We start from the raw sequence: 13,168 nt of genomic DNA, 5'->3' as shown, positions 1-13,168 counted from the left end.
GTATGATAAGGGATTTGCAACTGGGAAAAGATTCAAATTAATTCTTATACAAGACCTAGATATTATGCTTCCATTTCCAGTTGTAAAAGCAATACTTCAAAACCACAGAGGCAAGACAATGTAAGGTTTGAGCTGATTAAACAGTAGTCAGCTATTCAATAGTGCTCTTCCTGTCCATTAGCTCATGGGAGGAAGGTGGCTACCTGTTGATTGCAACAGAGCACTCTGCAAAATATTTTCTAGAAAATATTTGCTTTGACTCTATCTACAATAGGTCAGGGACCTCAAGGTTGCACGCCTACATAAACTGTTGCAAAACTGCATTGAAAGTCTGTCCTTTTGAGAGATAAAATAAATGTAGCAAACAATCGGTAAAGCTAGGTGAAGGACATCAAGGTATTCATTAAACCATTCCTGTTATTTCTCTGTAAGACTGAAATTTCTTAAAATAAAAAGATATTGGAGAACTATTATTCAGTCAGTATACAAAATGAAAAACATATTGCTTACTGGTCACATATTAGTTGGCAAAAGAAGAGAAAGGGAATAATGGTTAATATTAGTGCCAGTTAACACTTGTTGCATAAGCATATGACTATCCCAGTCTAATCACTTAGGAAATAAAATACTTAATAAACAGAAGGTAATATCATGTAACTGATTGCTGTCTTACATACAAAAATAATGGTTAAGAATTCATATAAAAGATAATTATGCTAATATAAAGTTGAGGAAAGGATGTAAAAGATAATTCTCAAAAAAACGATAGACAAATGATCATTAAATATTTTGAAATCTCTTACTTGCACTAGCAATTAAAATATAAAAATTAAAGCAATTGTCAATATTTTAATCATAACATTTAGCATTAGTGAGGAAGAAAAAAAATAAAAAAACAAATTCTGAGTGCCAAAGATAAACTGATACTATTTTTCTGGAGAGTTATTTGAATGCCAAAACCCATTATTTCCTTCAGGAATTCTGCTTCCAGGAGGAAATAAACAATAATATTTATTATATATTATACGTGTGTGTGTGTGTGTGTGTGTGTGTGTATGTATAAAGATCAAAGTAGAAAGATGATAACTTCAGTATCTTTATTAGAAAAAGTTCAAAAAAATCTCAATGTCAAATGATATATTTTTTTTTAAATTAGAGTGCATTCACATGATGGAATATTATATGGTCATTAAAAGCATATTATAGAAAATAATAGTGTAGAAAATAATAGTGTAGAAAATATGAAATAACATGGAAAATTTTCCATGACCCAATGCAATAAATTCAGGTACTAAAACACTAGTATGTACAGGAAAACATGAAAAACATAAACCAAAATATTAGCTGCTTCTCTATTAGTGTTGAAATTATAAGCATATGTCTCTTCCAATGTAATCACTTAGGAAATAAAATACTTGAATAAACAGAGGGTTACTGATATTTTTTTTTCTATATTTCCCAAATTTTTGCAAATAATATATCCTGCTTTCATTATTTAAAATGGTATTTATGTTGTTAAAATAAACATAAATAATTACATTTGATAGGGTTAGCCATAATTATGCACCAACACACTGTGATTTGGTGTGAGTTGAGCCCCAGAAATCTCAAGAGGAACCATCAAATCACTTGCCTCAGTGGGCAGAGGGATGGAATTCAGACATTAATTTCAGCTCTGTGTAAAAATGGTAGGTAGCATCTATACCTTAAAAAAATCTAATAGCCCAACCTAGAGAATCATCTGAGGCTGAGGGGCACCAGAGTAGAAATAGTGGTTCCAGCATTTGGAGACCGTGTGGGTAAATGCCAGTCAAATCTTCAACATAGGCAGTGGTCACCAGTGAAGTCACAGTAATTTCAAAGATGTTGGCTTGCTCTAAATACTGCTTTGTGGCCACCATTTGAGTCGGGGGGGGGGAGGGGGGGAGGGGAGGCGGGGGGGGGGGCAGGGAATGCTAGATAAGAAAAATGGGAGTCTCAGATACTAGTAAATGCAAATGTAGCCTGGATCAGTTGTTCCAAAATTCAGCCAGTGATCAGAATCTCTTGGGGACGTTAATTAAAAAAACACAGCCTCTTAGGTTCTTCCCATGTAAAGACGGATGAAATAAACCTGGTCGACACAAGGAAAGTTGCACTTTAAATAAGCTCTGCAGGTTTTGACCATCAGCATGCATAGTATTTGGTGTTAATGTTTAAACGGAAATGTCAGTTGACTGGGGCCACATCTCTCATCCACACTTCTGCCCCATGTGGGGCAATTCCTTTGTTACATTGGTGAGCTGTTTTCCTTGATTCCTGAATGCAGAGGAACTGGGAAGTCTACATCCCAAGTGCAGATACCCTTTATAGTTTGTGACATACTTTCAGTCTTAATAATGTAATAAAATGCATTATACTTCTCATACCACAGTGTGGGTTTAGTCATTTTCAATTCATCTTTTTTCATTATCTTCAAAAAGTCAGGAGTTCACCTTTTTAGATACTAAGTAGGGAACACTCCCTTTCTATTATATTCAAAATTGTGATCCTTGAAAGGGTAATTATCACATATGTGGCATTTCTTAGCAAATGATATCTTAAGAAGGCTTACTTCTTTCTAGAGATCTAGATAGTACCTATTACCCAAAAGTGGTCTCTATGCTCCTGCAATTTGTACATTAACTGAGAATTGACCATCAGATTACCTACTATAAAATCTGTGCCTTTGCCTTAGCTGGTTTGGTTTAGCAGATCAAACATTGGCCTATGGACTGAAGTGTCCCAGTTCAATTCTAGTCAAGGGCAGAGGCCTGGATTGCAGGCTTGAGCCCCAGTAGGGGACATGCAGAAGGCAGCAGATCAATGATTCTCATCATTGATGCTTCTAACTCTCTCCCCCTTCCCTTCCTCTCTGAAATCAATAAATATATATATATATATTTTTCAATTTTGTGGCTTTACTTTAAGTTCCAGGAATTCTTTAGATCCTCTGTGAGTGCGTATGGGGGCTGAACAAAGGTCTGAGGGACACTGCCCTTTTATTGGGTTCCTGCCATCTGCCACCCAGGATACAGTAGGCTTTTGCTACAGTCAGCCCTAATACAACAGGTCTGCTTTCAAGTATTTTGCATATTGAATTTCTGTCTGCACCTTTATTGGAAAATGGGTTCTGTATATTTTATTTTTTAATTTTATTTTTAACTACATTTTATTGATTTTTTACAGAGAGGAAGAGAGAGGGATAGAGAGCTAGAAACATCAATGAGAGAGAAACATCGACCAGCTGGATGTGCCCGCAACAAATGCACATGCCCTTGACCGGAATCGAACCTGGAACCTTTTGGTCTACAGACCGAAGCTCTATCCATTGAGCCAAACCGGTTTCAGCTGGTTTCTGTATATTTTAATAAGAATTACCCAAGATCTTTGTTAAATCCAAATTTATGAAAATCAGTCTTTCTCAGAGGCTGATGATTCTGGAATCACAGATGAGCAAGAGCTCATTACCAGTAAAGGAGGAACGTATGTGCCACAGATAAATTGCAGTTCAAGTGAGGCTTGAAAAGAATGAAGAACAATTTGCCAAAGAATTTTTGGGAAAGACACTCAAAATGTTATCAATGAGGGCATCATATAAAAGGCCCTGACCTTTCCTGGAATGGTGAAAAATTCACTATGACAAAAATGTAGATGTGTAGGGAAGGGGGTGGGGTGGGGGCGGAGGGCAGTGCTGAGACTATTTCCACCCCCAGCTATGGGATTTAGACTTAAAACATAGATAACACAGAAATAACACTAAGCAGGAAAGTAACTTGGTCAGAATTTTTTTTTATTATTAAGACAATATATGTGATAGCAGAGTAATAGACAATTATAGCTAGGGTAGAACAGAACTATGGCAGGGAAGCTAGGTAAAAGTTGAAGTTGGATTTGGTGAGGAATTAAGAGAGTGACATAATTTCCATGATTTAACAACCTTTGCTGAGATATAAAGGTCATGAAAATCAATGGCAGTTATGCTAAGCCGAGGAAAGGAGGGCCTACCGTCATGGGGTTGCCAAGGACAGTTGGAGTGAAGTGATGGGAGAATTTAAGAAAAATAAAGTTGAGTTGATACATTTATTTTTTGGGGAGACATAGAAAAACCAAAAATCCATTTCTACCTTAGTTCTGGTGTAGCTATGTAAAAAACAAAAACCAAATTGAGGCCAGTAAGCCTAATTTCCCCTAATTAGGGACAATAATCAACTACTGCTTCCTACCTTGCTATTTCCCCCAAAAAAGCCAAATAGTGAAGGCTTGATCCTAACTGTCCTCTTGGGAACTCTGATCCCAAAGTCCAGTTAGCTGACAGTGTAGTGGCTTTCCATGGGGCAGAGTGAGATTTTGAATCTTCAAATGTTCAGTGCCATTTAGGAGCTTATCGGAGGTTGTGAATGCTTCTCTTCTCCTAAGAGTTGAAAGCCTAAGTCATTGCCTATGTGGTTACAAAATAAGAAGACAGTACTTTATTGCAACAGGGACTAGTTTAATTGATAATGTTTTGAAAGTTTTCTGTGGCAGACCTTACATAAATAAATAGAGCTTACCAAATGGACTTTTAAACATAAGCTTTTAGGTTGCCTCATAGTTTTTCTACAACAAAGATGGAAAATTCCTCTTCCTACCTTGAAACTTTTTACGATCAACTGGAATTGAAATTGTGAACACCCACTACCCACAACTGTCCTTTCAGTTGCCTCTTGGTTAGCAATATAAATGAAGAGTGCAAAAGAAAATGGTGTCCTAATTTTAATTTCACATATCCCAAATACTTTTTTCCAAAAAGTCACACTCACAGCCCTTAGACAATTTTAAAGGGATATAATGTATGAAATAACATTTCAATGACATAATATACAAAAATGTTGTTACACAGGGAAGAATAAAAATTTATGTTTGGGAGACTATTGCTGTGGGAAGAAGGGCCTGATCTTCATAGACATCTTCTTCATTGAATACCAGGATCCCTTCCAGTTCATCCAGACTACTCCATCGTCTGTGCCATGTTTTGCCATGTCCCAGCTGTATTGTCCACCCCAGTAGTATCTACCATTTGGATTGGCTGCATGACATCTATTATACCACCATCCACCACCATCCTCTTTAGAGCACTGTTTTGTGGGGTCTGCATTTACCCTGGGGGGGAAAATGTGTTTGGGGTTATTACAACTATAGAGTCATCCAGTTAATTCCATCCAAAGCACCCACAAAGAATGCTGTGTGCCGTGCCCCTTTCCTTTAGTTATATAAATAAAGTCACACCAATACACCAAAGACCTTCTCTGCCCTGTATCAAGAGAGAGAGAGAGAGAGAGAGAGAGAGAGAGAGAGAGAGAGAACTGGGCCTCTGTGACAAATTCATCTGTATTTGTTACTTTATACTGAAATGAGAGATTTCAAATCTCTTAATATTAGAGAACTCTGAAGGACAAAATGAGAGTTTCAATATACATATTCAAACAGAGATACTAGAGGCCTGATGCATGAAGATTCATGCAAGAATGGGCCTTTCTTTCCCTGGCTGCTGGCACCACCTTCACCCTGGCCTAGAGCTGCCTTTCTGCCTTTCCATGCTGTCCAGAGGCCTGGAATGGCTGGGGCATTGTGGAATGCCTGTATCATCGCCATGGCAACCACACAAGTGTCCTGCCCCGCCCCCACTTTTCTTGTCGAGTGTGTATGCAAAATAACCTGCCATCTTTGTTGGGTTAATTTGCATACTCACTCCTGATTGGCTGGTGGGCATCACTAAGTTACAATAAAATTGCCTCTTTCTCTTTTATTAGTGTAGATAGAAATGTATTTAAACACTCACTACTCAGAAGACATGGGTGTTCTAATTCCAGTTCTATCTTTCATAGTTGTGTGACTTGGGATAAATTACTTAATCTCTCTAAACTTCACTTGTCAAATAAGAATCATACTGGTAACGTATCAGGATGATACATAAAGAGTATACTTCAGCCCTGACCAGTTAGGTTCAGTGGATAGATTGTCTGCCTGTGGACTGAAGGGTCCCAGATGTGATTCCTATCAAGGGCATGTACCTTGATTATGGGCACATCCCCAGTAGGGGGTGTACAGGAGGAAGCTAATCAATGTTTCTCTCTCATTGATGTTTCTAACTCTCTGGCCCTCCCCCTCCCTCTCTGCAAAAAAAAACCCAATAATATATATATATATTTGTATTAAAAAGAGCTTACTTCAGTGGCTGATACAAGTGGTAACCACCCAGGCAATGAGAGTTATTAACATTAGCTATCATTAATGATCCCAAGTAAAAAAATCAGTGGTGACTTTTAAAGCAGGAGGGAAGAACACATACCAGCCATCATTGTCTCTGTCGTACGTGCTGAAGAACATGCTGTTGTGAATGGTCATGGTTTTGTTTTCTCCCACCAGTTGAGAAGCTCCTTCCATGAGGGCATTGCCAGCTGTTCCCTTATATTTGTCCACTGAGATTTGGTACTTCCCAGCTTCGTTCTGTATAGTGAATCCTCCATAGCGTGCCTTCACCTTAGCTCCTTTCCAGTCCTCCATTTCAATCAGAAGTTCTGTGGGTCCCATGTTGGTAAGCTGGCTAATTTTATCATTGCCAAGCCAATACTCACCTGAAGGAAAAATAAAATAAAATCTCACCAAAAACACAGCCTTTAGAAACTAAAAACTGCCTCTCTTCCTTTATCTTTAGCACTCTTTTCATAAATTCTTCTTAACTTCCTAAAATGCCTAAACACAGATTCCCAACACTATGTTTTTATAAATAGAAGGAAAAACATTGTAAGTAGAATGATATTATTTTGTACTCTCAGTTTTTTTACCTGGTAGGCCACAATATTTTTTCCCTTCGTCATTGGTTGCAATATTACCAAATCCTTGTTTATATGGATTCCATTTCCTGCCAAAGTCAACACTACCATCTTGACGATTCTGAATTACTGTCCACCCTTAGGGGAAAAGAAAGAAAGAAAAAACAACACATATTAAATAGTAATAAATAATGCCACTTTGAGAGAAATGTCTGAATGTTTTGTCTATTTAATTTATTTTATCCCCACTTATATTAGTGCTCCAATATATATATAATAAGGAAACAAATATAAGAAAACTCTTGAAATCTTTAAAAACTACAAGTGCTTTATATTACTCCAAATTGTGATCATAGATATTTTATAACTTTTAAAATATGACATTGAATTCCAAATCAAATGGCCTAGTGTTGGTTATGTTAAAGCTAGGTTTTATTTGCTAGTATTTAGTCATATCAAAATAATTACAGAATAATAGATCAACAACTATCCAATATTTACCTCCACCTTCAGTGTTCATGTCACAGTATACTCGATATGGTCTGATAGAAGCGTGAGGCTGAATGAGATACATCTCAGATGTTTCACCTCCATTCCTGACAATCTCCTCACATTCTGCAACCATAAAGAAACATTATATTCAGAGAGCTACAACATATTTACTTGGTCTTTAGTCACTAACTTTATAATTACAGAGGTTCCTGAGAAGTGTTTTAATTTAGACTTCTGAGAATATATTATAGAAATTGAATCTTCCTTTTATTGAAAATCAAACTCAGTTTTGAGTTGTATCTTCTAAGGAGATGAAAAAGCCCTTCTCTATCTTTTGTGTCCTGGGATATCTGCTAGATATAAACTGCCAGAACACATGGTAGGAGAAATCCCTGCACCTATTCACTGTTCTGCCATCTCTTCAAGCAAGGGTGCATATACATGTAGAACTAGTACCATCATACACTCCATCCAGCTCATCAAAAGCTTGCAAATGTGTTAGGCTACGTCAGAGCACAGCATACTAGGGATGTGCTGTATTGTCATCAGGATCTGTGGAGCAAATCTACTGGGCTTTTTATCAGTTTCCTTATTTTAGAGAGTGTGAGTTCTTCTGGAATGCTCCAGAAATATGTTTATTAACCAGTTACCTTTGCCAGAGACCACAGGAATATTGCAACTGACAGTGCAGGGGACGCGGCAGTATTCCATCTGAGTTGACACATCAGATTCTAATTTTTGTATTTTGGTTCTCAAGTTTTCCAGGATGGAACGGAGCACACGAAGGTTAGTCGGGATATTACTATTCAAGGACTCATCTACAAATACTCGGCGTGCTTCCAGCTCTGAGGTGTACTCATCTATTACATTTTCATTTTCTGGAAAAATGTGAAAAATGAAATTATGCAGGGATGATTCACATTTTTTTTCTCGAGAAACTAAAAGTATTCAAGCATATAATTGTGAGTTGGCTTTTCTGAGAGTAAATGAATGGACACTGAGTTACTATCAGGCAATCATGATGTGCAGTTGTACTTAGGGAAAATTATTTGGCCCATGGAATATACAAATTAACAAATATTCTACCTACGATCCTAGTAACTAAGCTTAGCTGTAAGTTAAAAAGATGCTGAAAAATAAATACAATAGGTGGTTTATTCCTTTGGATAGGATAAAAAAGGAAAAAGTAGCATTTAGACCTTCAGACAGCAAATGTTAAATACATAAATGCTAAATTTTTACTCTGTTAACATTGTCTTCTGAGTCACAAGTTTCTTATGGCTAAAACTGAGGACTCCCAGAACAATGTTTCATAGAAAGTCATCCTTGCTGGTGCCACTTTGGGAATGTAAACAGTGCTTATTTGACAAGCTGCACCTGAAAGTGACTATGTGCGAACCTCAGGGTAATCAGACCCATACTGAAAGATGGTGGATGTTGTTTAGGCTAATCCAGAAATGTTAATCTTCTCACAATCCTGCATTGCCATGGCAATCTAACAGTCCCAAACGTTTAACAGAATCAAACAGAAAACACAAGTATATCTACCTTTTAATTGCCTCTGCCTCTTTTCCCACATGTCTTTGAGCAAACTCATATAGTGAAAGCTGGTCGAAGAGCTCTGGGATACGGACTCCATGTTATTATTTAACTCATTTACTTGGTCTCTCACTGTTCTTTCTTGTCTTACCAAAGTGTCTTGCAACTGACATCCTGTAGGACACAACACTCCCTGCAAACAGTGAAAATATCAGGCATTATATGAAGCATTTGAGTTACAAACATTGGTGAAAATAGCACATAGTGAAAATTCAGCAATATCATTAGCCAGTATAAAAACTCGTCATTTTGATTTTCTTAAGCCCAGAAATTCAAGAGTCATCATCATATTCTGATGGAGATTAAAACTAGTCCTTACCACAGAATAAATGTGAATATAGATGTAATAAATAACTGAAATTTTTCTCACCCAAACAAATGCAATGGGAAAAATTCAAAGTTAAAGCCAATACCCATGCGTCCTCATTTGTAATCTTGGGCCCAGACCCCCCCAAAACCCCACAAACCGAACAAAGACAAAAAAAAAAAAAAAAAAAACCAGAAAGAAATCCTCAACCAAAGGCTCAATTTGTTTATGTTTTATATTTATCTCCCAAACAAAATAACTACAGTGGCGACATGGACCAATGGAACATTAGGAAGCGATGATGAACATGGAGGCTGTCTCTGCTAGAAAGCTCAGGGCACTCACCAGGTCTGGGTCAGCATGAACACAACCCCCGGCATCAGGGGCTTTTCTCTCCACCTGCTTTTGCCTGGCATCTACTTTGGCTGGACGAGCTCGATACCCGCCTCCGCTGATAGGAGGCTGGACGGGTCTCAGGCTGGGAGCCCCTTCTCTCTTCTTGTCTCGGGGTCGGTGGCCACGGGCATCCAAACCGCTCTTCAGAGAAACAGAAACAAAACGTAGAGTGTTATGGAAGGTTTGAGATGTAACTATTCCAACAATCCTCATGTTATAATTTAGGTTAGCACACACTGATGACTTGCATAAGGTCCATCAGCTGCATTAGTTGGTAAATCAATAGGTTGCTTAGGTCTCTTCAGTAAGAGCAGAAAGAAAAAACTGTGCAAAAAGCTGTTGCATCTCTGGTAGTTTTTAAAAAGAGGCTCTAAAATAAAGCTGTGTCATATTATGAATAGTAATTATCTTAGATCCATGATATCTATACATGGGAAGACACAACATATTGAGAAATCTATATTTTCAGGAAGAATAAATATTCTCAAGCTACTTGGATTACTAAATTTTATAATTATTATTGATCATTTCCCCATGTTTAGTTTTTATGAATTGATGGTTAAGTTGGATAAGCCCTAAATAAAAAATCCTAAAGCAATATGGATTTATTCCTTATCAGACAACCCTTGACTCTAACACGTTTGAAGAGGAAAAAGACACTCTGAAGCCAGGCTGCTTGGCTTGACCCTATGACCTCCTAGCTATAAGATCTTGGGCAAGTTATTTTATCCGTGCCCATTTTCCTATCTGTAAAATAGGGATAATAATAGTTAGGTCTGTGAGATTTAAATGATTCATTGCATAGGATTCCCTCAGAAGAATACCTGGCATAAAATAAGTATTCATTATTATTTTTATTGCAATCACACATACTAGGTACTATAGTTTAAGTGGCTTGTCCACTACTAATCCCAATCTTCTTCCTATCTTCTACCAACAGAAGTATTTTATAAGCCATTCTAATGAAATTTCTTAAATGATTTCTTTATCAAACAACATGACTTTTTTCATATTTAAAATAATTCTCAAGGTATATGCATTGTGATTAAAATTATTTGTTAACTTAAAAAATTACATTAAAAGATAATGAAGTGGAAATATGAATTGAAATATAAAAAGGGTTGACTTGAATTAACTATGTTATCATATGGTCTTTGTCAGTTACTGTACCCTCTCAGGCTTAATTACAAATTAGCAAAAGATTTGAAACAGAGACTAATATGAGCCTGGAAGTCATTCACTGACTCTATTTGGAATTTTAATCTTGGAGAGTGTGAGGCATTCAATCCAGACAGATTGGTTCCTGATTCCCCTGCTTAATTGCTGGACTTACATTATAATAACTGTTATTTGTGATGGCAATAAAAATAATAAAGTGTGAAGGTATGGGGAAATATACATATTGCATTTTGAAGATGTGGGTCCTCTGTCCTAACATTTATATATTACACATCTATTTATAACAGAAGGAAAAATATTTTCTTTTTATTTCAGAGAGATATTAGAGAGGTAGCATTGATGATCTAGCATTATAGAGAAAAAGAAATAAAAAATATTTTCAAGATTTATATGGGTATTTAGGTTTATGAAGACCACTTATTGAAATAACTAACAGTAGAAAATCCATTTTGAAAACCTAAACTAGTAAACTGTCTCTGTAGGGATCAGTTTGTGAGCAAGAATATCAAAATGCTTAGCCAAGTATTTTAAATTCTTGACATTTTTCTTACATAAGGCAATTAACCAGACAAGAATATTTTTGTATGTATAGTTTGATAATTAGATCACTTAGATCCCCTTCCAATTCAACAAATGATTCAAAATTAATCATGCCATTTAAACATTACTGTGTATTTTTCTTTCTAGTGTGATGATGCTGTTATACATGAGAAATTTGATCCATTTTGATATCAAAATTAAAATTCTTTAAGTATTCACTTGCCTAAATGCATTTCTATATTTTTGACATCAGCAAAGATAGTACTTGACAAAAAACTGTTCTACAAATGAATAAATCAAACTGGGAAACTGATATACAAATTAATAAGTTAATCTGGGCTATATGTTTTATAATCATTAATAATAGCAATAAATGCTACCTATTATTTATGTTTTTAATTTGAAAAAAAATATTTAATTTTCTATCACTGCACTTGATATATTATTCCACTTTTAGATTTGGTTTGTAATTTTCATTCACAAATAGCCAGAAATTTCAGGAGTTATATATGACCCTTTTTCATTAAATAGAACCTATCTACCACAGCTTTTTACTTTTTTAAAAAAGTAAAGTTTTGTTATTTTATAGTCTGCAGAATTTTCAGATTTTTGTTCTCATAATTTAGTAATGTATTGCTAGAACTAAACAAAATTCATAGTACTTGGGATAACAACAAGTGAGAAAAACACATCTTACCTTAGGTGTGTCATCTTCATCCTGGGAAAATGAAAGTGATAAACCAGAAAACAAGAAATTATTATTTCATTTTTATATAAGAAATACTATGTAACATTCTTTAAATAAAATGGGTCCCTGAAATTGAAAGTTCCATTTCATAATTAAAATAGAGGTTAATTTCATTCAAATAAATATGATTATGATTGATATTTTATATTGATAATATTAGTACTAATATAATAATAAAAATTTTAAAAAGTTACCGCATTGTCATAGTCAATGGAAACTTGGGACTGAACTACAAGAGCACATAATAGTAGCAGGAATAGATGTTTCATGATTTAAAATTTTTAAAAGTTCCAAGAAACCGTCCTTTGCTTGTGAACTTAACAGAGAGCTCTTCAATTCTATATATATTCCTGAATCCTCTGTTGGGTTTGACTTTAGAAATGGTTACCTTCCTTAGTTAATATTTAATTTTTTTCGCACACTTGTTCGCTGAACCGTTTTACTACTTAAGCAACATCTTCCCAGCAAGACTTATTTACTCGTCATTCAACTATTCTCTGTTGACCAAATTTAGAAATACCAAAGTTCCACAATTCATTTAATTGGACAATATGACGGGAAATTAGGACATTCCTAAAAGACATGTGTATCAGATTTCCTGTAAATTAATGTGTGAGGAAAAAATATTTTTAATCCAAGCACAAACAACTAGACCGACTCACAAGGCATCCACTACCATTGTGAGCTCACTAAAGGTATAGCAGAAAAATTTATGTTTGAAGAAATCATGTAATTCAGTTTAAAAAGAAGCCACTAAAATCAAGAATAATATTATATCACCATGTGTTTATTAATAGACATTATCAGGACAAAAAAATTACAACTCATACATTATGCTTCGAAACACAAAAATCAAAAAGAAATGTCTTGCCCAATCAGCATGGCTCAGTAATTGAGCATTGATTTATGAACTAGGAGGTCATGGTTCAATTCCAGTCAGGGCACATACCAGGATTTCAGCTTGGGTTGGAATGAAAAAGTGAAGTAATTGATCAATGTTCCTCTTTCTCATTCCTTTCCTCTTTCTCTGAAAATCAATAAATACATGCCTTTAGGTGAGGATTAAAAATTTTT

General features: G+C 35.6%; 1 protein-coding gene across 1 annotated transcript; it reads right to left on the bottom strand.

Moving 5' to 3' along the window:
• Nucleotides 1–3,790: 3,790 nt before the first annotated feature.
• Nucleotides 3,791–12,493, bottom strand: FGB (fibrinogen beta chain). Its single transcript, XM_084884418.1, has 9 exons — nt 12,289–12,493; nt 12,044–12,064; nt 9,577–9,768; nt 8,874–9,057; nt 7,976–8,203; nt 7,335–7,448; nt 6,846–6,971; nt 6,350–6,635; nt 3,791–5,160 (listed from the first exon to the last, which is right to left on the bottom strand). The coding sequence occupies exons 1-9, from the start codon at nt 12,361–12,363 to the stop codon at nt 4,929–4,931; spliced, it is 1,458 nt and encodes a 485-aa protein (XP_084740544.1). The 5' UTR covers nt 12,364–12,493; the 3' UTR covers nt 3,791–4,928.
• Nucleotides 12,494–13,168: the final 675 nt, after the last annotated feature.

Source organism: Pipistrellus hanaki, assembly GCF_964339955.1.
Source record: "Pipistrellus hanaki genome assembly, chromosome: 5".
Taxonomy (NCBI): domain Eukaryota; kingdom Metazoa; phylum Chordata; class Mammalia; order Chiroptera; family Vespertilionidae; genus Pipistrellus; species Pipistrellus hanaki.
Note: the sequence above shows the minus strand (reverse complement) of the source record. Positions and strands in the feature narration are given on the sequence as shown.